Source organism: Bos indicus, chromosome X (assembly GCF_029378745.1).
Source record: "Bos indicus isolate NIAB-ARS_2022 breed Sahiwal x Tharparkar chromosome X, NIAB-ARS_B.indTharparkar_mat_pri_1.0, whole genome shotgun sequence".
Lineage (NCBI taxonomy): Eukaryota > Metazoa > Chordata > Mammalia > Artiodactyla > Bovidae > Bos > Bos indicus.
Window position 1 is genome coordinate 121,768,506 of NC_091789.1, and position 23,914 is coordinate 121,792,419.

The 23,914-nt window shown below is 48.0% G+C and overlaps 1 protein-coding gene and 2 pseudogenes across 1 annotated transcript; all 3 read right to left on the reverse strand.

Annotated features, from left to right (window-relative positions):
* Positions 1-7,589: 7,589 nt before the first annotated feature.
* LOC139180936 (melanoma-associated antigen B1-like) lies at positions 7,590-12,978 on the reverse strand. The gene is made up of 2 exons (XM_070783562.1): positions 12,899-12,978; positions 7,590-9,150 (listed from the first exon to the last, which is right to left on the reverse strand). The coding sequence occupies exon 2, from the start codon at positions 9,090-9,092 to the stop codon at positions 8,082-8,084; it is 1,011 nt and encodes a 336-aa protein (XP_070639663.1). The 5' UTR covers positions 9,093-9,150; positions 12,899-12,978; the 3' UTR covers positions 7,590-8,081.
* Positions 12,979-18,556: 5,578 nt separating this feature from the next.
* On the reverse strand, positions 18,557-19,935 carry LOC139181587 (polyhomeotic-like protein 2 pseudogene; annotated as a pseudogene).
* A 1,326-nt stretch (positions 19,936-21,261) lies between these two features.
* Positions 21,262-22,377, reverse strand: LOC139181404 (melanoma-associated antigen B3-like; annotated as a pseudogene).
* Positions 22,378-23,914: the final 1,537 nt, after the last annotated feature.

Genomic DNA, 23,914 nt, shown 5'->3' on the forward strand with positions numbered 1-23,914 from the left:
AGCTCTGTTTCCACGACTCACAGCACAGTGTCAGCCCACTGGCTTCTGAGTTTCCGGTTTCATTCTACTATTACTTTTATTTCACAGAATCTCCTTGGAGATGATGTGCATGAAACATCTAGGTTGTGCACTGTGTTCACGGGCACTGGGACAGGAGCACAGGGCACATTCCATCCCCTCCCCAGGGGGGATTTCTCTCTGGTCTACTCGTGTTGCTGTTTAGTCACTCAGTCGTGTGTGACCCTTTTCTATCCCATGGACTGAACAGATTGCTCTGTCCATGGGATTCTCCAGGCAAGAATACTGGATGGGGTAGCCATTTCCTCTTCCAGGGGATCTTCCTGATCCAGGGAATGAACCCACATGTCCTGCATTGGCAGGTGGATTCTTGACCACTGAGCGGCCTGGGAAGCCTGATAATTGAAAAGTAATTGTTCAGGAATTGTTCCATTCCAGTCTTAAGTCTCTCAACTTTGAGACCCACCATCTGAGGGTCTGGCCTCTATTTAGTGTTTCCACAGCCTCCCTGGTGGGCTCAACATGTAGCCTAACTTAAAATTACCTCCCAGGGACATTTATTGTCCTAAAGTCTCCAAGTGCCTTGCCTCAGTGTATTTACACTAGACTCCTCATGAGGAAGCCCTCAATCCCCTCACCTCCTTACACCTCATTTTCATTGGGCCCCTAGATCTTTGTTCACAAGCTACTTTATATGAATTGTTCTCTTAGACTCTAGAATTCTATAGGAAATGGTTCGGTTTATTTTTCTTAGCATCCCCAATACTACTCAGAAGCCTCCAAAGAACAGATGCTAAATTGCTATTTGAAGAATTACAGTGAAAGTGTGCAAGAAGTAAAGTTTACTGGGTTTTCACTTCTCCCACATTCTTAAATAAGCTAAGCCAATCCAGGTACATACACTTCAGTTTTACAAAGAAAGACTATAAGGAATAAAACAAACCAAGAAGTGAATACCTCTCAAGACTTTTTTTTCTGTATCTGATAATCACACAGACTTCACTGTGGAATAATTTCCATTTTTGCAAAAAAATCCATATTTCAGTATCCTGTTTTCTTATTCTGAATGACAAGAAATGATTCAAGGATTTCAATCTGTGCTATGTATTATGAAAATTCTTATTTTTCAACTTGATAATCTGCAGTACAAGGGGGAGCTGTGCCATTAGTATACTTAGACTCTGAAGCTAAACACGTCTTTAATTAAAAGGAATGACATTTAAAAACAGAAAAAAGAAAAACCTCTAATTTTTGCATATTGTATAGGATCACAAATACATTATATGCTGTGTTTCCATGAGAAACACCTTGGCCCTCTGCTAGTTGGAAGATTGCTTGCTTTCTTGAAATGCAATGTGAAGTATCTGCTCAGACTTCACCAGGGGTGGGAGGAGCTTTGGACATGCTCTGGAAATTGCATTGGTCCTGGCACCGCAGGAGCCCTGGCTGCAGCTCTGGCTCTGGCTCTCTCTTCTTCAGCTCTCAAAGCCTCTTCATACCAGGATGCGAAGGCACTGCACTTGGTATCATTGACATTAGCCCCAAACTCCCACATTCTTTTATATATCTATATCTATCATGGAAGCACTCCATATTAGTTTACAAAGATCATGCTCATTATTTTTTATAGCTGTATAGTACTCCACTCTGTGGATATATATCATGTTCCTTCAGTTAACATGTTCATGGATATGTAAGCATTTTCATATGGTTGTGGATGTCTCTTCAGGGTTACTTTCTGAAAACTCTAATTACTGGCTCAAATGTAAAAGCATATTTAGTTTTCTGATAATACCAAGTTGTGTTTAGGCTCTAATCTTATTCTTTGACATGTTGCTGTCAAAGAATGAGATTAGTACATTCTCTAACACTATATACAAAAATAAACTGAAAATGGATTAGAGACCTAATATGAGTGGAAACTATAAAACTCTTAGAAGGCACTATGAGTGGGACTTTCTTTGATATAATTCATAATAATATTTTTTGGATCTGTCTCCTAATGCTAGGAAAATAAAAGCAAAAATAAATAAATGAGATGTATTTAAAGGTAAAAACTTTTGCACAGCAAAGGAAACCATCAGCAAAATGAAAAGACAACCTACTATATGGGAAAAAATATTTGCCAATGATATAACCAATAAGGGGTTAATATCCAAAATATATGAACAGCTTACATAACTCAACAGTTTAAAAAAAGAATTAAAAAAATGGGCAGAAGACTTAAATACACATTTTTCCAAAGAAGACATACAAATGGCCGAGAGGCACGTGAAAAGATGTTCAACATCATTAATCATCATATGAATGCAAATTTAAACCACAATGAGGTATTATCTTATGCCTATCAGAAGGGCTATCATCCAAAAGGAACAGAAGTAACAAATGTTGGCGAGCATGTGCACAAGATCTGTACACTGTTGGTGGGAATGTCAATTGGTGCAGCCACCATGGATAACAGTAAGGAGGGTCCTCAAAATCTAAAAAGAGAACTACCAAATGACCCAGAAAACCCACTCCCGGGTGTGTATCTGAAAAAAAAAAAAAAAAGGACCCCCTAATTTGGATGGTCTCCGTCAGGTACTCGATGCTTGTCTGAGTCTAAGGGTTTCCACTGCTCGTCTCCCCTTCCCCTCCAGCCTCATCTACTCTCTGCCAGTGACCCCACCCCAGTCCAACCTCCCTGTTTATTAAGAAGGCACCTGTGTCTGGCAGAGCCAGTGTGAGATGAAGAGGTAGTCCTTCCCAGCCACCAGATAGTCAGGAGTTTTGGCCGGACCTTCACACACTGATAGTGAGGAGTCAGGCAAAAAGCACAGACTGTGGCGCTGAAATGGATTAATAAGGAACTTAGTGAGGTGGGCAGGGACCCTCCAGCACAATATTCTACAGGTCCAGTTGGGGATGATACATTTCACTGGGAAACCACAATTATGAAAAAGAACGGCAGCCCGTACTGAGGCAGTGTATTCTCTGTGCCAATTCATTTCCCTAAAAACTACCCCTTCACACTACCTAAGGGTGCATTTGCAACAGAATTTATCATCCAGACATGAACACTAATGGCAGCACTAGGTTTGCTACTCTAAGATCACTGTGGTCTCTTGCTTCCATGATTTCTACAGTTCTGGTATCCATTTGCTCCCTGCTATGTGTTCCGAACCCCAATGACCCCCTCCCCAGTGCCAGAGGTTGCAGAGATCTATAAAACAGACAGAGTTGAGTACAACAGAATTTTTCAGGAATGGACTCAGAAGTATGCCATATAATGCTAACTTAAAGTCAGAATAACCTGCATTAAAGCTTGAATAGACTTTAAATTACTGTTTAAAATGAAAAAAAAAAATCCACTAATTCAAAAATTCCATGCACTCCAATGTTCATAGCAGCATTACTGAAATTTGCCAAGGTACAAAAGTAATCTATATGTATACAACCTACACACACACACGCGTGTGTGTGCACGCATAATGGAATATTACTCAGTCATTAAAAAGAATGAACTTTTGCAATCTTTCAACAACATGTATGGAGTTGGAGGGTATTATGCTATTAATTAGTAAATAGTTGGACGGTATTAATGAAATAAGTGAGATAGAGGAAGACAAATGCTGTATGATACTACTGACATGGAGAATTTAAAAAATAAAAGACTAGGGGAATGAAGCAGACTCACAGATATAGAGAACAAGCTAGTGGTTACCAGCGGGGAGTGGCAAGCAGGAGGTGAAGGGCAGGGACAGAAGACTAAGAGGTGCAAACTAGGATGTATACAATAAGCAACAAGGATATATTGTACAACAAAGGGGATATAGCCAATATTTATAATAACTGTAAATGGAACATAACCTTTAAAGACTGTGAAGCACTTTGTTAATCATCTGTAATTTATAAAATATTGTACATCAACTATGAAAATGAAGTGAAAGTATTAGTTGCTCAGTCTTGTCCAACTCTTTTTGACCACATAGACTGTAGCATACCAGGCCCCTTTGTCCATGGAATTCTCCAGGCAAGAATACTGGAGTGGGTAACCATTCCCTTCTTCAGGGGATGTTCCTGACCCAGGGATTGAACCCAGGTCTCCTGCCTTTCATGCAGATTCTTTGCCATCTGAGCCACCAGGGAAGCCCACATCAACTATACCTCACTTTAAAAAAATCTACTCTCCCAGGAACTTTCACATATACAATACAGTATTATTAACTATGGGGTTCTCTGGTGGCTCAGCAGTAAAGAATCTTCCTGTTGATGCAGGAGATGAGGGTTTGATTCCTGGGTCGGGAGGATCCCCTGGAGAAGGACATGGCAACTGGATCCAGTATCCTTGCATGGAAAATTCCCTAGACAGAGGAGGCTGGCAAGCTACAATCCATGGGGTTCCAGAGAGTAGAAAACCACTTGGCGACTTAACAACAACAATGATTAACTAGTCACCATGCTGTACATTATATCTCCAGGACTTCTTTATTTTGTACATGAAAATTGTGAACGTTTATGCCGTTTGGCCACGTACACCCATTTCATCCATCCTCCAACCCCCACTTGCGGCAACCACTAATCTATTCTCTGTGAGTTCATTTTTCAAAAATCTTCACACATAAGTGAGATTATATAGTATTTGTCTTTGTCTGACTTATTTCACTTAGCATAATGCCCTCAAGGTGCAACTGTGTTACTGCAAATGGCCAGATTTCCTTTTTTTCTTTTATTGGCTAAATAATATCTGAGTGATGATGAATGTATGTGTGTGTGTGTGTGTGTGTGTGTCTATGTGACATTATCTTTATCCATTCATCCATTAATGGACAGTTATGTTGTTTTCATAACTTGGTTATGGTAAATAATGTTTCAATGAACATGGGGGGTGCAGATATCTTTTCCAGGTGTTGGCTTCATTTCTTTCAGCTAAATTTCCAGGAGTAGACTTGCCAGATCACATGGTAGTTCTATTTTCAATTTTTTTATGAGCATCTATACTATTTTCCATAGTGGCTGCATCAATTTACATTTTCATAAACCCACATTTTCTTTAATAATTTAAGTATATCCGAAATGCAAAAGTTATATATGCTTCTAAATTTAAAAGGTATGTATCTTTGAAATTTAGGAATGAGAGACTGAATACAGTAAGCTAGACCCATAACTGAACCACTTTAATTTTTTTTTCTCTTCTTATCCTATCTTAGTGTGGGGTTTTTCACATTACCAAGGATACCCCTATTCCAATGCCATGTAATCTTGCTCTGGATCACACAGATGATTTAAAACTTTTCAGTTTGTATTTCAGAAAGCAAAATTCTTATTTCTAAGTCTGGTAAACAGCAATAAGTGTGTGACCCCGTGTCATTCATAAGCTTATGATTTGAATCTAAATAAACTTAGTACTGAAAAGAAAATCACTTGAAAATTACCGCCTCACCCCCCGCAAGAAAAGGATAAGTCAAAAAGTTATTGATGCATATCAGGAACACAGGTTGACAGGCTTTTCTGATCACAAAGTGAAGAACAGTTTCAGACCACACTAGAGGTGAGACGCGTGGCTGGATGCGGCCATGGATTGGGCACTGGCCACAGAAGGGCCATCACTGCCCGAGGTAGAAGTGCCAGCCCTGGCTGCAGCCCTGGCTCCAGTGCTCTCTACGTCCTCTCTCCAAGTCGCCTGATAATGGGGGCAGGAATGCAGTGGGGACAGTATAGTTGACCTTGGCCAAAAACTCCAGGGCTTCTACCTTGCTGGTTTCCATAGCGGCTCTCAGACCCCACAGGAGTGCTCTCGTATCCCCCCATAGCGAGGGGGATCACGGCCAGGCAGGGGGATTGTGACCAGGCAGTGTGAAGAGAAATGAACTGACAATATGTCAGCCTCAGACTGGGAGGAGTGAAGCATTATGGACTCTAGAGCAATTCAGACCAGGCTCTACACTCAGTTCCGTCATTTTATCAGCCTGGAGAATAGAGGTTCTTTGTCTGCTAAGTGAATTTGATAAGCCTTGTCTTACAGAAGTATCAGAACATATGTAGCTTGTGCAAAGCACCTGGCACTGCAGCTGGCAATGTTTAGGCCTTATGATGCTTATTTTCACACCAGAAGAAAATCTATGGGAATTTCTACCTTCATCTATGGGAATTTTTCTTTACCCAGGAGAAACTAGAGACTATGTGGTCTTCTAAACAAAGAAAGCTAAGTCAATCAAACTTCTGCTTAGCAAGAAACTGTAGGGCTTCCCTGGTGGCTCAGTGGTAAAGAATCTACCTGACAACCAGATGTCAGTTCAATCCCTGGGTTGTGAAGATCCCCTGGAGAAGGAATTGGCAATCCACTCCAGTATTCTTGCCTGCAAAGTTCCATGGACAGAGGAGCCTGCCAGGCTACTGTCCATGGGCCCACAATGAGTCAGACACGACTTAGCAACTAAACAAGTAATCCTAAGTGAATTTTCTCTATCAGAGAATATGTTATTGAATTTAGAGGCAAGTGTTTTACCAGGATGCAATGCAAAATCCTATAGAATTTGTGTCAAGGACCAGTAATTCCCCTGCCTCCCAAAGCCCTCCCGACAAAACACCCCGATTTTCATGTATTTCACCACCACTAAAATCTAGCCCCGCTCAGGAGGTCTACTAGATTACACTCAAGATACCCTCATGTTTGGAGTGTGCTGGGGCTCCTTCCCTTCAGGGCCCAGAGTGCCAGTACAGTGACGTCTCAACATCCAATCACAAAGGAGAGAGTAATATGCATCAAACACCTGGTTTGTGGACTGTGTTCACCTGCACTGGGGCAGGAGCACTGGACACCTTCTGTTCTTTCCCCCAGGTGGAGATTCCCTCTGGTTGACTCACAATCTCAGGGTAACTGTTCAGGGAAGCTTCTCATTTCAGTCTCAGCCTCCCAACTTTGAGGCCCACAATCTGGGGATCTGGGCCCAGCTCACCATTATCACAGGTTCATCCAGCCCACCACGCAGCCAACTTAAAATGACCTCCCAGGAAGGAACAGGAAGACAAAGAAGATGTATATTATGATTAGCTTTCCAGCCCCACCTTAGCCTCTCACAACTTAAAAGGCTGGGAGTGTTGGTCGAACGCAGTGAAATAGTTGCCTCAGACCTGACTAGGGGCTGGAGGGACTGCTAGATGTGACTTTGGAGCAACACACTGGCCTTGGCAGGACTATAAACCCTGACTGCAGCTCGGGCTCTCTCGTCATCCTCTCTCAGAGCCTTTTCATAATCGGGTAGGAAGGCACTGGGGATGTTACCATTGACCTTGGCCAAAATACCAAACCTCAAAGTTTTGGTTTAAGAGAATAAAGGCTGAGAGAATTTATACCTCACTGCTCTCATCCCAACTCCCTCCCCAGCATCCTCCCTGATTTTTGTCACTTGTCTTAGATCATCACACCACCTTCCTTATGGAATCACTGCTCATATACACAAGACATCTACAGGCAGGTACAGGGTCTCCTTTATCTTTGCATCACCCCCACCAGCACAGAACCTTCTGAAGAGCAGATGCTCAAGTAAAGATGGGAATAAAGGAGCCACCAAGCAAGGAATGTAGTTTCTTATTGTTTTTATCAGCATTCTTGAATAAGCTAACAACATCTAAATATATCGCTAAGGGTACTACTGAATGTTATAGAGAGAGAGACAAAGGTGAATAACATAAATCAAAACTTGACTACAGCTTACTTGATTTTCATCTGTTTTAAAACTACAACATTCTTCCACATTTCCAAGAAAATTACTATTCCAAAGCTATGTTATCTTGTTCTGGATCCCCAAAGATGAAGGATTTTCTGAATTACACTACACAGTACCAAAACTCTTACTCTTAGATCTGACAGACAACAACAAATCTGTGATCCATGTCATTCGTAAATTTGGATTCTGAATCTAAACAAACATGCTAGGAAATGAAACAACGTTTGAAAGGTAATAGTGTAAAACAGGAACACAAAGAAGATACGTATTGACATTTCCAGCCCTACTTTAGCCTCTCACTTCTTGAAAGGTTGGCAGTATTGGTCAAACAAAGTGAAGCTGCCGCCTGAGAACTCACTGGGCACTGGACGGATCTCTGGGTGGGACCCTGGAGCGGGCAGTGGCCCTGGCAGCACCACGAGACCTAACTAGAGATCTGCCTCGGGATCTCTTCTCTTCTCCCAAAGCTTCAGCATAATGGAACGGGAAAGCACTGGGGATGGTACTACTGATCTTGGCCAAAAACTCCAGCACCTTCATCTTGCTGGTTTCAGCGTAGGCTCTTGAGCCCCATAGGAACTCATAGCTCAGGGGATCGCTGTCGGGAATCTGACGATACACAAGGTAATTCTGCTGCACCCACTCTTCCGTGATGAGCTTCCTGGGATCCCCAAAGATTACATGCTGCTTTCCATCATAGATGCCCAGAACATTCAGGAACTCCCAGACATCAGCCTCAGAGGCGCGGTTGCCATTCACATAGATCACATTCAGCAGAGGCATCAGAAGCCCATTCTTCGGCACCTCACAGCTGCTTCTCAGCACGTCATCACTGATGAGGCCTATCTTGCTGACCACGGTGTAGGAGTAACCATTTGGCTTGACTTCCTTCAATTCAAGACCGAATGCCAGCTCCATGCATTTAGCTGCTCTCCTGAGGATCTCGGGGAAGCGTGTCTTGTACCTTTTGTGAAAAAGCTTCAGCATATCTATCTTCCTAATGGGCTCTTTCATCTTAAACTGATCAAGCAGGAAATTGACCAACGCTCCTGCCTTCTTGGTCAGAGGATCTAGAGGAGCGGTCTTAGCAGAGGTTGAGGCCCGGGAAGAATTTTCACGTTCCTCAACTTGGCCCCCGCCACGTGCTTTAGATCTTGGGCGTAAAGCCCCTGCAACAGGAGAGCTAGTGGCTGCAGCTCCCTGAGGCTTCTGGCCCGCACCGGCAGGTGGGGAGCCTGGGGGCGTACTCCCAGAAGTAGGGGTGGGGGTGGCAGCAGCCTGAGCATTCCCGAGATCCTTGGTCCCCATGCGTGCCAGGCGGCGTTTCTCACACCCACGGCGCTTGCTCTTCTGCCCCCGAGGCATGACTATCAGCAGGCACAGCGGGCAGGGAAGCAGGCAGGCAAGTAGGTGATGCTGGAACCTGGAGAAGGGAAGATGAGTGGATGAGCTCCTTCAGCATGGAGGGAATAAGGCTGCTCTGCCCCTTTCCTTGAGAGCCCTACTCCAGGAACCGCTGGCCTCTTGTTCTTGGTCAGCCTATCCCCTGAGAACCCTGTGTAAGAAGTGAGAGCATGCCAGCCTCAGGCCACAGCCTGCCTGTGGCTGCCTCCAATGACAGAAGATCCTGGGAGTGGGGCCCTTTCTGGGTCCCTTCTTTCACACACACAACTGTCACATCAGCTCTTAGTGGGGCTGGGACCCCTGCCATGTGCTGCTTGAAAGGTGACACCTCAAAGCTCCCTGGGACCCATGAGAAGGAGCCAAGTCGTGGACACTGTAGGGGTGGATGGCACTGGCAGTTCTGGGGGCCTGCTCTGTCCTGAACTCAGTTCTCCACCATTCAGGGTCCTCATCTTGTCAACACCAAGGGTGTGGGCCCCTCCCTCCTGCCTCTGGTGCTGCCCCTTCAGGTGAAGAACCTCATCTCCCTTAGAAATGACACAAAGAAATGAGGGGCCTCAGCGGAGGATCAGGCAAGACTCTAGTGTTCATTTGATTAGCTGCAAGGGGGAGCGTGCTACCTTCAGTCCTCATTTGCAGTCCCCACTTTGACTCCTGGGAGAATCTGGGGGCTCCTTTCTCTCCTGGCTTGAGGACCTTTCTTCACAGCAAGGCCAACAGCTCCCTAAGATCGAATGGGGAAAGCCAGGGTGGCCTTACCTGGCCCTACCGCCCACGGTCTCTGGGGCCTGAAGAACTGCAGCAGGAGGTTGAGGCCCTGTAATGGGTGCTACTCATGCAAGGTCCCCAGATTTTACTCAGGGGAGAGTCTAAGATTCCTTCCTCTGCTGACTCATTAGACTAAGACGCTCACTTCCCTGTTAGCTGTGAGTGAGGCACACTTCTGCCCGCCATGTATGCCTGGGGGCACCAAGGAGTGACAGTGCGAGGAATTCTGGGAGTTTCCCATAGTCCTCAGCATATTCTCTGTGAGTCCTGGAAAATGTTAGAAATTCTCCCTCTGCTGACCTGAGCACGCTGAGGTTCCCAAGGTGAAAGAAAGTGTGAGCCACCTCTAGTCATCCCTGTCCCTGACCTCCCTGGGATGGCAGCAGGGGCTGGACTCTGTGGGACTTCACTGTTCTGTCATCACTGGCCCCTTTCGTCCTTACTTGGATGTGATTTATGTTCCTCCCTTAGTCCACACTGAGTTTTCTGGCCTCAGATCAAGGCCCACATCTCCCTGAGTTCCTGGGGCTGAAAGTGAGGGGTGACATCTGGCAATCTCTGCCTGAGGTGCCCCAGGGCAGACAGGGACTGGGACTTTGCAGGCCCCCACTGCTTTGGGTAGGTGCTCATCTAAGTCATCTCTCTGGGTCCTTATCATGACTCTGTGACTCCTGGCAAGACCAGGAAATCTCTGTCTCTTCTTGAGATCTCTCCCCTCCTACTAAGTCCCCCATCTCCCTGAGACCCACTAGAAAGCAGTGACATTTTCCCGATGTCTAGCTATAGCTGTGTGTGGACTCCTGATGCAGACAGTCAGGAAGAGATTCTGCACTGCCCTCTGTTGTCACGGGGTAGCTGGATGGTCCCTCAATTCTTAGGTCCTCTTCTGGGCTCCTGGTACTAGCTGCAAATGCTCCAGTGGCGGACCTGAACCCATACCCCCATCAACGAGGTTCCTCACCTCCCTGCGAGGCTCTGGGCAGAAGCAAGTGGGGGTCATCTGATCCCCATGCTGGGTCTCCCAGGTCTGAGAGGAGTGATGCGACTATGTGGTTCACTTCCTTCTGGGTGGGGTTCTCGCATGTTCATTCAGTGTTACCACTGTGACTCCTTTTAGGAACCGGGCTTCCTCCCTATGTTGAATGAGGCCTCACCCATCAGCATCAAACCTGAATGTCCCTGAAACCATCCTTGGAGAAAATGAGAGGGCATCTCTGCCTGAGAGCTCTAACCCGGCTTCCCAGGGCGACGGCAGAGGTGGCACTCTGTGTGGGCTCCTCTGTTCTGGGGGAGTCAGTTGTCTCCTTCCTCACATAGAATTGGTGCTTCAACATCTCTCACGGTCTAGGACTCCTCGTTTTCTCCTAACCTGGGCAGGCAGACCTGAAACCAAGGCCCTCATCTCCCTCGGACCCCACAGGAAAAAGTCAGGGGCACCAGAACTGGCCAGCTCTTCCCTGGGGCCCCCAGGGCTGACACCTGAGGGGGCATCAGATGTGGCTATCTCTACCGTGTATGGATCTTCCCTCGACACCGCATCCTTTCTGGGACTCTGCCTTCTGCAGACCTGAGCCCAAGACCCTGTGAAAGGTCTTCACCTTTCCCGGACGCAAGCTGACAGAGTGAGCCACATTCCACCAAAAATGATTTGGGGCTATGCTGCTAACCAAAAGGGCAGCACTCTCAACCCCCACCCCCTGCCCCAGTTCTGGAGTCAGGGGCTCCCTCAGTCCTCACTCAGGATTCTGGCCTCCAGTTTGGGTAGGGTTTGGGGTCTTCCCTCTGCTGACCCGAGTCTGCATGCCCCAGAGCAAAGCTCTCACCTCCCTGAGTGCCTGGAGGAGATGCTGGGGGCTCCATATCCAGCTACCTTGTTTGGGGATGCCCAGATCTGAGAGCGGGGCTGCTCCTTAGTGCAGCAATCCGCTTGGATGCCAGCCTGCTGACTAGCACTGAAGGTCCTAGCTTGACTCCTTCTAAGGCTGAGACTCCTCCCTATGCCTAATGGGGTTACCTTATCTATCATTCTATGTCTTTATTTATTTACCTTTCACACCCATTGCTTTTTATTATGTAACTGGTAGTTACATCTTAACCTTTCTCACCTATTTCTCTTCTCCCCCACGCCCCTAACCCTAACCCCCATCAACCATCTGTTTTTTCTCTCTTGCTTCTACAATTGTTTCTGTTTTTCAGATTCCTCACAGAAGTGAAATCATATAGTATTTCGTTTTCTCTGATTCATTTCACTTAACATACATAATACCCTCTAGGTCCATATCCTTTTATATAAAGGCCTTTCTCTACCTGAACGTCCCTTATCCACAACGCCCGCCAGCTCCCACACACCATGCAAAAATGACGGGTTCTCTCAGCCTGAATTACTCTATGGTAATTTGGACCCCTATGGACCCCTATGGGGTCCAAACCTTCCCATTCTAATGCCTAATGATCTGAGCGGGAGGGGATGTAATAATAACAGAAATAAAGTAAACAATGTAATGCGCTTGAAGCATCCTGAAACCATCCCTTTAGCCTACCCTACCCTACCCTCATGCCACCCCACCCTCCTTTGTCCACCACATCACACCCCATCCCACACTGCACCCCACCCCATGCAAAAATTGTCTTCCAAGAAACCGGTCCCCCAGTGCCAAAAAGATTGGGGGCCACTACTGCGCGGCACTGCAGCCATTGGTGGCGGGAATGGCTTCTGTGCAGCCACCACTTTGGAAGGAGATAGCCCTGTGAGCACTGAAAGCCCCATCTTTTCACCTGTTGAGGGCAAATACCACTTCCAACGCATAAAGAGTCCATCCTCTTTCAACAAAGCCGCCCGAGCCGCCACCGACCCTCCACGTGGCAACAAGATGGCCCCTTGGCCCGCAACTCGGGACAGGCCATGTTACACTGCAGATTGCAGGGGTGGGATGCGGTTGGGTCACTTTTCTTACAGGGAGGGGTTGGGAAATTCACTTCAGCTACATTCAGGTCCTCACCTTGGCTCCGGACGAGTCCAGCACACAATCTCCGCTGAACAGACGCTGCAGCTACCAGTCGCGCTCCTCGCCTCGGAAGCGGAAAAGAAGAGCCCTGCATACGTTCGTACGTGGGGTCTCCTAGGGGCGGGGCAGGGGCCGGAGGCGGGGGCGGGGCGCTACAGAAACCCGGTAGCTCAATATTCATCCAGCCCTGGGTCCTCCTTGTGCAGTGTATCAGAGCCCAGGACACCTCCTTCTATGAACCCGAGTCCTCCAGCTCCCAAACGAAGCCCTCGCCTTCCCAAGTCCCTAGTGTCGGGAGTCAGGGTGCTGCTCTGAGCATCTCTGCTTGTCAGGAGGGGGCGCCACTCTGTGAGCCTCCTTCGTAGGGGAAGAGACCCTCTCACTAGCACTGATGGTCCTCACCTTAAGTCCAGTTATGGTCAAGATGCCCCCCTCTGCAGATCTGGGGTCCGATTCTGCTAGAGGAGGCCCTGTCCTCCCTAAGATCACACAGGTTAAATGAGGGGGCCACTCAGAAGTAGCTCTTCTGGGTCTCTCAGGGCTAAGAATTTACAGAAATCTGTTTGGCTCCCTCTCCAGGGGTCCTGTCTAACACTCAGCATCGCATGTGAGGTCCTTCTTGGGTTCAGGTCCGTCCCTCTGAGAAACAGGCAGATCCTATTAGACAAAGGCCTCACCTCGCTGAGACTTTCCAGACTGAAATCAACCTGACATCTGTGCCCAGCGCTTCCTGGGGACCACAGCATCAGCGATTTTCCAGGGCCTCCTTTTATAGTGTGTGCTACCATGCATTCACTTTCAGGTCCTCACATTGACTCATGACGAATCCTGTAACTCCACTCTCTATTTTTATGAAGCTGCTTGTCTTACATCAAGGTCCTAGTCTCCTGAGAATTCCAAGTGGGAAGTCAGGGTGATGCTCATGTGATCGTAGTCCATCAGGGCCTCTGAGAACAGACAGTGGGCATGCAACTCTAGTCCTTTCGGATTCCTTTTGCTCAACAATCTACATCTACTACAACCTGGGTCTCTGCCTTCTACTGATCTAATATTCCTCTTCTTAGTCTTTGGATGACCACTCTATTCAGCAGTGATTGTCTCCTCAACCCTCCTTCATGGAGGTTCCCATATCAGCATCTGTCACTTGATTAAAGGCTTCCTGGGAAATGCATATTCCTACAGACATTGAACAGTTAACCTCTAGAAAATGTTGGAGAAAACAGGTCTTGGTCCCAAAAGTAATCTAAGATTAGGAACATGCAGCAGAAATCAAGGAACTCAGGAAAGATGTTATGCTGTCAGAGAAAAAGAGCTGATATATTCCTTCTCTTCAGCCAGATTAGGGTGTCTGCTTATTTGCTCAGTCATATCTGACACTTTACAACACCATGGACTGCAGCCTGCCAGGCTCCTGTGTCCATGGGGATTCTCCAGGCAAGAATACTGGAGTGGGTTGCCCTCCTCCAGGGGATCTCCCCAACCCAGTGATTGAACTCAGGTCTCCTGCATTGCAGGCAGATTCTTTGCTATCTGAGCCGCCGGATTTAGGGCAGTTTAAAAATCTTTACTTTCAGTACCCTCCTGTTGTTGGTTGAATGGTTAAGACTCTGTGCTCCCAATGCAGGGGGCCTGGGTTCAATCCCTGGTCAGGTAACTGGATCCCACATATCACAACCAAGAGGTCATGTGCCACAACTAAATATCTCACATGCCACAACTAAAGAGCCTGCAGACATGGCAGCAAAGGTCCTGAGTGTCACAACTAAGACCCAGCACAGCCAAAGAATAAATTGAAAAAAATATTTTTAGTACAAATAATAAAATATTTACTTTCTACATAGAAGGATAGCACCAGATAATCTTGTAAGCCCTTGATCACTTGAGGGTATCTGATTTTGCACATGCAGATTACCATATGGTTACTGAGCATTATCTATTTGTCTCCTTTATTTATCACTCTTAATTATTTTGGTTATGTGTTATGTAGCAGTATTGATGGGAAGGGAGTTTGGGGGAGAGTGGACATGTGCATATGTATGGCTGAGTCCTTTCACTGTCCACCTGAAACTGTCACAATATTGTTAATTTGCTATTCCTCAACACACACACACACATACACACACACACACAAACTGTGCTTCCAGTGCAAGGGGTGTCAGTTCAAACCCTGGTTGGGGAATTAAGATCCCATGTGCCACATAGCAAATCAATCGATCAACAAAAGATCATCAAAGAAAAAAGTGATGGGGATCCGTGAAAGAAATAATTGATAAGCTAGATTCCATTCTCTTTAAACTTCTGCTCTGTAAAAATACACCATCAAGAGAACAAGATGAGCCATAGTCTGGGAGACAATATTTGCAAAAGATATATCTGATGAAAGCTCTAATCTAAAATATACAAAGAATTCTTAAAATTCATAAGAAGAAAACTAACATCTAATAAAAAATGGAGAAAAGATATGAATAGATACATCACCAAGGAAGAAACACAGATGTCAAACAAGCATATGAAAAGATGCTCCACATCATATACCATTATGGAACTGCAAATTAAAAAAAAACAAGCAGATACCACGACATGCCTTTCAGAATGGCTAACATCCAAAGGACTGAAAACACCAAATGCTGGTAAAGATATGAATCAACAAGAACTCTCATTCCTTGGTGGTGGTGATGCAAAATGGGAGAACCACTTTGGAAGACAGTTTGCAAGTTTCTTAGTAAACTATACACATTCAACACTGCTGGTAGGAATGTAAATTGGTACAGCCAGTATGGAAAACAGTATAGGGGTTCGTCAAAAAATCAAAAATATCACATAATACTTTCCGCAATTCCACTACTATCCACAGGAACTGAAATCAGGACCTTGAAGAGCGCTCTGCACTCCCATGTTCACTGCAGCACTACTCACAATAGTCACGACAGGGAAGTTGCCTACCTGTCCAGTGACAGATGAATGGATAAATAAGTAAAATATACATACAATGGAATATCATTCAGCCTTAAAAAGAAGCTAACCTGTCTAGTCATGACAGCGTGGATAAATCTAGAGGACATTATGGTACAGTGAAATAAGCCAGACACAGAAGGACAAATACTGCATGTCCTTTACATGAGGAATCTAAAATGGTCTAAGTCAAAGAAACAGACAGTAGAGTGGTGGTTGCCAGGGGCTATGGGAGGGTGAATGAGAAGGAACTGTAGATTTAAAAAATATTCACAACCTAAAAGCTGACAGTTATGCCCAGCGAGGAAAGAGTGTGCCATTCTAGCGGATTCTGGGCATCATCCCACCTCAGAGGACTGTCACCCTGATTTCTTTTTTTATTTTTATACATCAGGGTAGGTATTATTCTGTTTTGCTTCAGTTACATACATCTCAGTACATATATGAGTGTGGGGAACAAACTGTCGGTCACAATCAAAAGTTTTGCAAAATTCTATGTAAGGCATGAACATCAGGAGCGAATATATGTTGAAGGAAGCACCCTTCAGACTGAGGCCTTCCACCCAGAGTGAAGAGACAGCAGGGGTGTATTTACCTGTGTCAGTCAACCCTGCAGATCCACCCTATCCTCTTTCAGGAGTTTCAGCTCCCTCTCCCACCTCACATACAAGGACAGACTCTGGCTGGGCCTGGCTTTGTCTTCCAGAAAGCGAAAGTCGAGGTCCAGCATGGACTCGCCAAGCTGCACGGGCCACAGTGGCCCACTCCCCTGCCCTGGAGTGGGGTGGGCAATATGGGGGTCTTCCTGGGGGACCATCCCCACTCCCCCTCAGCCCAGGGTCCCATGCTGGCCCTGGTCTGGCTAGCCATTCCTGACCTTCTGCAGACCAGACTTCCCAAGTCCTAGCTCCATCTTGGGGGTGGTCAACTAGTCAGTTGTTTGTTTCTCCTCTTCCTCCAGGAAGTAGTTACATCTTAAAGGTTTTCCGCAGTTGTCATCAAGATGTGGGTATTAGTTCTTAAAAGGTCCCTGCTAATCAGTCTCCCTGGGCCCCTCTGTTACAGACTAATTGAGTGCACAAGCAGCCTGTGTTTGGAAGGCCTCTTCTTTATTCGAGGCTTAGGCAATTGCCTCCTGAGGCAGAGACTCTCCTAACAGTTTGCTATTCCAGCATCCAAAGAATGCTCAGCTGTTGAGTGAGGCAGAGTTACCCCAAGGGCGGTGCTGGACACGGAGCCGCACGCACCACAGGTGTGTGTGTGAGGGTGGGGAGCTCTGGGCTCTGCCTCCGGTGGGCCAGGTATTCCTGACGAATAGCGTCCTGTCTCCCCAGCGGCAGTGGTGGGTCGGGGAGGCTCAGAGGTTAAGGGGCCCTGGAACCTTGCACTCCCAAGGAATACCCATGAAGAACAGGTGGGATCTGAACCGGGGCTGAGTGTGCCCTCAAATGACACCGCAAAGCGTGGAGGATATGCTGTCCAGTTAAGGTGGTCATCCCCCTACCAGCCCAGGGACCTACCCTCTCCCTGCAGGTGAAAAATAGCTCTTCAGGATCACAGAAAGGCATCCCCAGGGGAGAAAGGCACAGAAGGAATGGATTTTACGTATTTTTTTTTTTTTTAAAGGTTTAAAAAGTCCTTCATTTCCAACCCTGCCTGGGGGTATGAGTGGGGAATAGAACGAACTGAGAAGGGCACCCACCCTCCCCTGGGGAGAGTCCAACTCTTCCCCGGGAGCAAGCAGTGTGCAGGGCAGATCAGAGGCCGGCCCTTGCCCTTCTTGCCCTGCCTCCTCCATCGGCAGCTCACACTGCTGCCAGCAAGTTACAGAAGCAAAGAAGTGTGGGAGCCGAGGCCGAAGGCTGCCTTCTTCACCTCAGCGGTCACTCCAGCTCTTCCGCCCTTGGACGTTCTCTGGGCCCCACCACTGGGCTCTCAGGGTGAGTGGACAGGCAAGACCAGGAGGCGCAGCTTGGCCCAGCCCACTGGCAGCTTCCTTAATGCCGTCTGTGACACAGCAGGGCAGTCGGGGCAGGGGGCGTCACAGTGCAGGAAAGGGCTGCAGAGACACCACGACAATCTGGAAAGGAAAATCTCCTGCTAACCTGCATCGCTTTCTGATCCTGCCTCTGCACCGGGGCAGCCCTTTTTCCTATTCCCCATCCCGAGGCTGAGTGGAGTCCAGGACAAAGCACTAAGTGGCTGTTTGTTACAAAACACCTGGAGATGCCAGGGGGGCTCTCGGCCTGTCAGTCAGTCCAGGCTCCCACACAGTCACACACATAGCGTTAAGGTGGCTGTACTAGCAGGTGTGGCCAAAGCGGGCCCAGCTTCTCTCCCTCCACCTGCAGGGGTGAGGGGGGAGAACCCTTCTGGCGGCTTCAGTAACAGGCTGAAGTGGGAGAAGCTGGCAATGGAAGAGCGATCTGGGCCCCGAGAAAGAAGAGGAAGAAGGCAGGCGAGGGCTTCCGAGGCCTCTCTCCAGGCCCGACGGCTGCCCTGGGAAGTGACCCAACTCAGGTTGGGAGGCCTGACCACATACCCCCTGGAGTGGGGGACAGAAAGAGGGGAAGAAAAGTGGGGCTAGAGTCGTGGGACTTTGGAGGAAGCCAGTGCATTCAAATATTTACAAGCATAAAGCCCCATCTTCTGTGCCACCTACCTCTCTGCCCCTCCCACAGAAAGAAAGGCCCCTGAGAGTCACCAAGGAGGTCCGGAGACCTCCTCCCCAGCCACGCCCCACAGCGCAGGGGGTGGGGGGGGCCCTTCCCTCCACTGGCCCTGTTCATTGAGCATGCTGCTGCGCATGTAGATCTTGAGGGCAGGCCCCAGCTTGATGTTTATGGCACTCATCAGGTGGTCCTCCTTGAGCAGCAGCAGAGCTTGCCCATTGATCTCCTGGCCACGGAACTCCCCTGTGATTTCCTGGCAGCCTGGCAGAGAGCGGATGAATTCGTAGACATCGTCCACGTACCACATGGTGGGCTCACTTGACAGGAAGTGGTGTCCCATGCCCGCCAGGTCCCGCATGTGCATGTCAGGGAGCTCCAGGTCCCGCAGGCCTTGTCGCCAGCGGGAGGTGGACGAGCTGGCTGAGACGGGGGACAAGGGTTCCTCATAACTTGAGTTATCTGAGCAACGGCTGGAGTCTTCCTGGCTGTGTGTTAGCTGCAGGGCAGCGGTAACTGAAAGGGGTATGGTGCCTGTTGGCTGCTTCTTGGTATCCTTGGTAAGTGTCGGCAGACTGGCTTTGCTGGCCTGACAGTGGTTGTGGGTCGTGGCTCCCACCTTCTACACCTTGCTCCAGTCTGAGTGGAAAAGCCCCACTCGTTTGGTGCACCCCACGTTGTACCTTTTTGCACAAGCCATGGAACAGAAGTGCTTGGAACGCTTGAACTTGTAGGCAAAGTCCACCCAGCCACAGAGCTCGCACTTGAGTTTGAGGGGAGTACCCTCCTCTTTGGATTCTTGCAGATAGGGCTCCTCCATCTCTGAGTCAGTGGTGGTGGTATGGTCCTGCTGCGGAAGTTTCTCAGGCAAGAACCCGTGTGCATACTTCTTGAGATTCCCCACCAGCAGAGACAAGCGTCCCACCATTCTTGGGGGCAGTGCCAGTGATGCTGGAGGCAGAGTTTCCGTTCCCTGAGGTCATGCCAGGGCTGCTGAGGTCCGTCAGTGCATCAACAATGCCCCGCCTTGTCTCTGTTCAGGGCCCGGTTGGGCCTGGCCGGGCGGGGACTACGCAGCCCCTCGGCCGGCCACCACCTCGCGCAGGGTCCCTGGCCGGGCGGGCCGCCTCCTCTCTGCCAGAAGCCTCTGAACCGGGGCCCAGGGCTGCCGCGGCGCATCCGACTGCACCGGCGAGCCGGCGTCCACAAAGGGCGACAGGGGCGCGAGGCCAGGGTAGAGGTGCTAGCGGCGGCGGATTGTGCTCCTGCGCGTCGTGCGCTCTAGGGTTGCAGCCGCCGTGGAGACCTCACCCTGATTTCTCAGAAACTCTCTGGAGAGAAGGCAACGTGAATAAAACATCTAATCTGCACATTGCTTGCCTGCACCGGAACAAGAGCTACAGGATACATTCCACGCCAGGTTCACGCGATTTCTGTCTGATTTACTCACAATCCCAAAGCACAGGGAGACCCAGAAAATCCTGCAAGTTTGGTTCCCAACCCCTGAAGGACAGTCAATATCACAATTGAGTCACAACAAACTTTTGGTTTCCCAGTACTTTCATAAAACTTATGTTTACACTATATTGTAGGCTATTAAGTGGGCAATAGCATTATGCCTCAGAACAATATAGATATCTTAAATAGAAACACCTCTTTGCTGAAAGAAAAAAGATGCTAACCATTATCTGAGCCTTCACTGAGTCCATCATTTTTGCTGCTGAGGGTGTGAACATTGCAAGAGGTATCAAAACGTGACACACAGACATGAAGTGAGCAAACGATGTTGGAAACATGGAGCCGAAAGACTTGCTGGAAGCAAGGTTGACTAACAAACTTTCAATTTGGTAAAGAAAAAGAACAAAGAAAAGAAAAGCAGTACCTGTGAAATACAATAACATAACATGCAACAGAGTGAAGTGTGCCTGTAACTGTTAAGGGCAGTTTCCCATCCCAGGCTTTGTCTTTAAACTGTGTGGCCCACCATGTGAGAACCTGGTCCCTGGTCACGATTGCCACAACCTCATCCAGCCCGCCATGCACACAACTTATAATTACTTCCCACTTAAGGACTTCTATTTTCCCAAGGCCCACCACTCCCTTGCATCAGGGAATTCACATTTGACTGCTGTCATGTCACCATTTCCTTTGCATGACAGCTGCTTCTCGCCTCTGTAATTTTATGGTCAGTGGCTAGATCTTTTTCTCAGCTCTCCAAGTACTAGCATGGAGCCTACTATGAGCAGAGGCTCAGTTCATGTTTAGGGAATAAATAAGCCTGTGAGCATGAGGTTGAAATTATTAGAATTTAATTCTACATTTTGAATTAACCAAGTGTATACTGTTGTTTATAATTTTGTAAAACACAGAGTACAAGGCATGAGGAATCCAAATACCATCTTACTTTTCCTATGTTTCTTGATCCCACATATTTTACTGCTTAACTTTTTAATATTTTCAAGGAAATAACATATTGCAATGCCATTTTGTCTTGAACTGGCTTACTAAATAAGATGGAAGCTTCCCCATTTGCTTTACACAACAGAAAAACTCTTATCCTTAAGACCAATAAAAGTGTGACTGATGTCATTCATACACTTAGATTATAAGCTAGGTAAGCTTTCATTTAGGAGCAGCATTAGAAAAGTAGAGAACTTAAAAACACAAGTTTCTTTCTAAATTCCCCATACAGAACAGAAACACCAAGATATTTTACACTATGAATCCTCGGTGACGTCCAGTCCTATACTACTTGGAACACTGACTACTCTCTTGAGCCACAAAGTGCAGAATTTGCCTCAGCTTCACTAGGTGTGGAAGGAACTGCTGGGGGAACACTGGGACATCCGCTAGCTTGGGCCCTCTCTTCCTCATCTTTCAAAGCCTCTTCATACCCAAAGTGGAAGGCACTGGGATCCAAGTGGTTAATCCTGGCCAGGAACTCCAGGACTCTCATCTTGCTTGCTTCAGCGTGCGCTCTCAGACCCCACAGGAGCTCATAGCATGCTGGATCACTGCCGGGCACTTGCCGATATTCCAAATACTTCAGCTGCACCAAATCTTGGGTGATGAGCTTCTTGGGCTCCCCAAATAAGAAATGCCTCTTCCCAGCATAGATATTCATCTTACCCAGGAAATCCAAGATGTCTTCCTCTGGGGCACAGTTGCCCTTCATGAAGATCACACCGAGGAGATTCATCAGGAGACCGGTCTTGGGAAAACCCCTGCCACGGTGCACGATCCCATTGCGGGCGAGATTCATCTTGCTGACAAGGACATAAGAATGCTTGGCAGTGTTGTCTTCACGTCAATACCAAATACCACCTCCATCCTGTCAGAAGCACTTTTGAGGATTCTGAGGAATCAATTTTGGTACTTTTTATCGATGATTTTCAGCATATTTGCTTTCTTAATGGGCTTTTTCATCTTACACATGCGTAACAGGAACTGCACCAACAGACTTGTCTGCCTGGTTAGTGAGTGTTTTCCAGACCGCACATTGGAGAGAGGGGGTTGAGAGGAATTTTGCTTTTTCCCAATTTTCCCAAGGGATCTTTTGGATGATCTTGTGGGAGAAACACCTGCAGGCACAGTGGTGGTGGCCATGGCCCCCTGAGGACTCTTGAGATGGTTACAAGACCTAGCACCAGACTTTCCCTTAGCATCAACCCCAGGACCAGGACTGGAGGAAGATGAGAGTGCTTCCATCGTGGTGGCAGTGACCTGAGTGCCCCTCAGATCCTGGGTGCCATGCTGAGCCTGGCGGCGTTTCTCACAGGTGTGGGACTTAGCCTTCTTACCCTGAGGCATGGTGACTGTGGTCAGGACAACAGGCAGGAGTGCAGGTAGAACAGCACGTGATCTGTGCAGAGAGGAGAGAGAATGAGTGGGTGTGAGTGCCCACAGCAGGGAGGCACCACTCGGTCTTTAAGAAGGCCCACTCTGCAGGTTTCCATGTGGGCACTGCTCTACAAACCCAGAGGACTCCTGATCTGATCACCCTGTCCTCTTGAGAACTCTGTCAAAATAATTGAGACTCAGGCTGCAGCCTGCCAGCCCTGCCGCCTGCTTCCTGGGGCTGAGGAGCAGTGGGCCAGTCCTTGAGGATAACCCCCTCCATTCTGGAGGGTGGGGGTCCTCTCAGTTCAAATTCAGGACAATCTATCAACTTTTGGCAGGCGCAGGGCCCCCTCCTCTGTGCGGCTCTAAGCTTATACCCCAGAGGCTGGTCCTCATCTTCCTGTGATACCTGAAGAAGTGAAGAGGTACCTCAGCCCAGTGTCCCTGGCAGGGGGCACCCACAGCAGTCAGCTCTAGGGAACTCTGTCCTGGGCTCACTGGGGTTTTCCGTCCTCTTTCAGGGTCTTTCCTTGGCTCTAGGTAGAGCCTGGGACACCGGTGTCTGCTGCCCTGGTGTACCTCCTCTCAGACAAAGGCTCTCACCAATCCCATACCATCAGAAAGAAAGGAGAGTTCACATACACCTGACTTCCATGCCTGGGCTTGTCAGTGCTGTGTGGTGGGTGGGGATGGGGGATGGTGCTCTCTATTGTTTTCCCTGTTCTAGGGTGAGAGTGATCAACATTGTTTTTTCAGGGTCCTCATGCTGACTCCTCTGAAGCCCTGGGCCTCCTCCCTTGGCAGAATTGAGGCCATTCACATATTCCAACATCCTCACATCTCTGAACTCTCCAGACAAAAGTGAGAAGACTCACTCAGCTTCACAGATACGCTAGGTTTCCACTTGGAAAAGAGCCAAAATTTATGACAACTTAAGTTTAGAGTTGGTGTTCACCTTAGACCTCGTTCCAGTCTGGGTAGAACTCAGGACTCCTCCCACCAATAACCTGGGTCATTCAGCCTCAGAGCAAAGTCCTGAATTCCCCGAGTTCCTGGAGGGGCAAAGTCAGGATAAGACATACATGACGACCCTTCACTGGAGCCCCCTAGATACGTAGGCGCTCTGCTTTGTGGAACCACCCCTAAACGGGAAGGCCCCCCAATCAGTACTTAGGGTTCTCAATTCACTGCAATTAGGACAGAGGTATCCTCCATCTGCAAGCAGGGGCTATGCCTGACCAAAGCCCTCCCATCCCTGAGACTTCCCCAGGCAGAACTCAGTTTGATGGCTCTGCCGGAGCTTCCCAGGGCTCACAGCAGCAGTGAAACTTAGTGCAGCCCTCTTGCTTATGGGCTGAGTGGCCCCTGCCTCAGTCCCAACTCAGTTTTCACGACTCTGGACCAGCGCTGGGAATCCGCCTTCTGCCAGCCAGAGGCCTGATTGCTGGATAGAAGTCCTTACTTCCAGGAAACTGTAAAACGGAAGTCAGGATGACTCATTTCTGGCCATGATGCACAGGGTGTCAGATAGCTCGGGGACGAGGGGGCA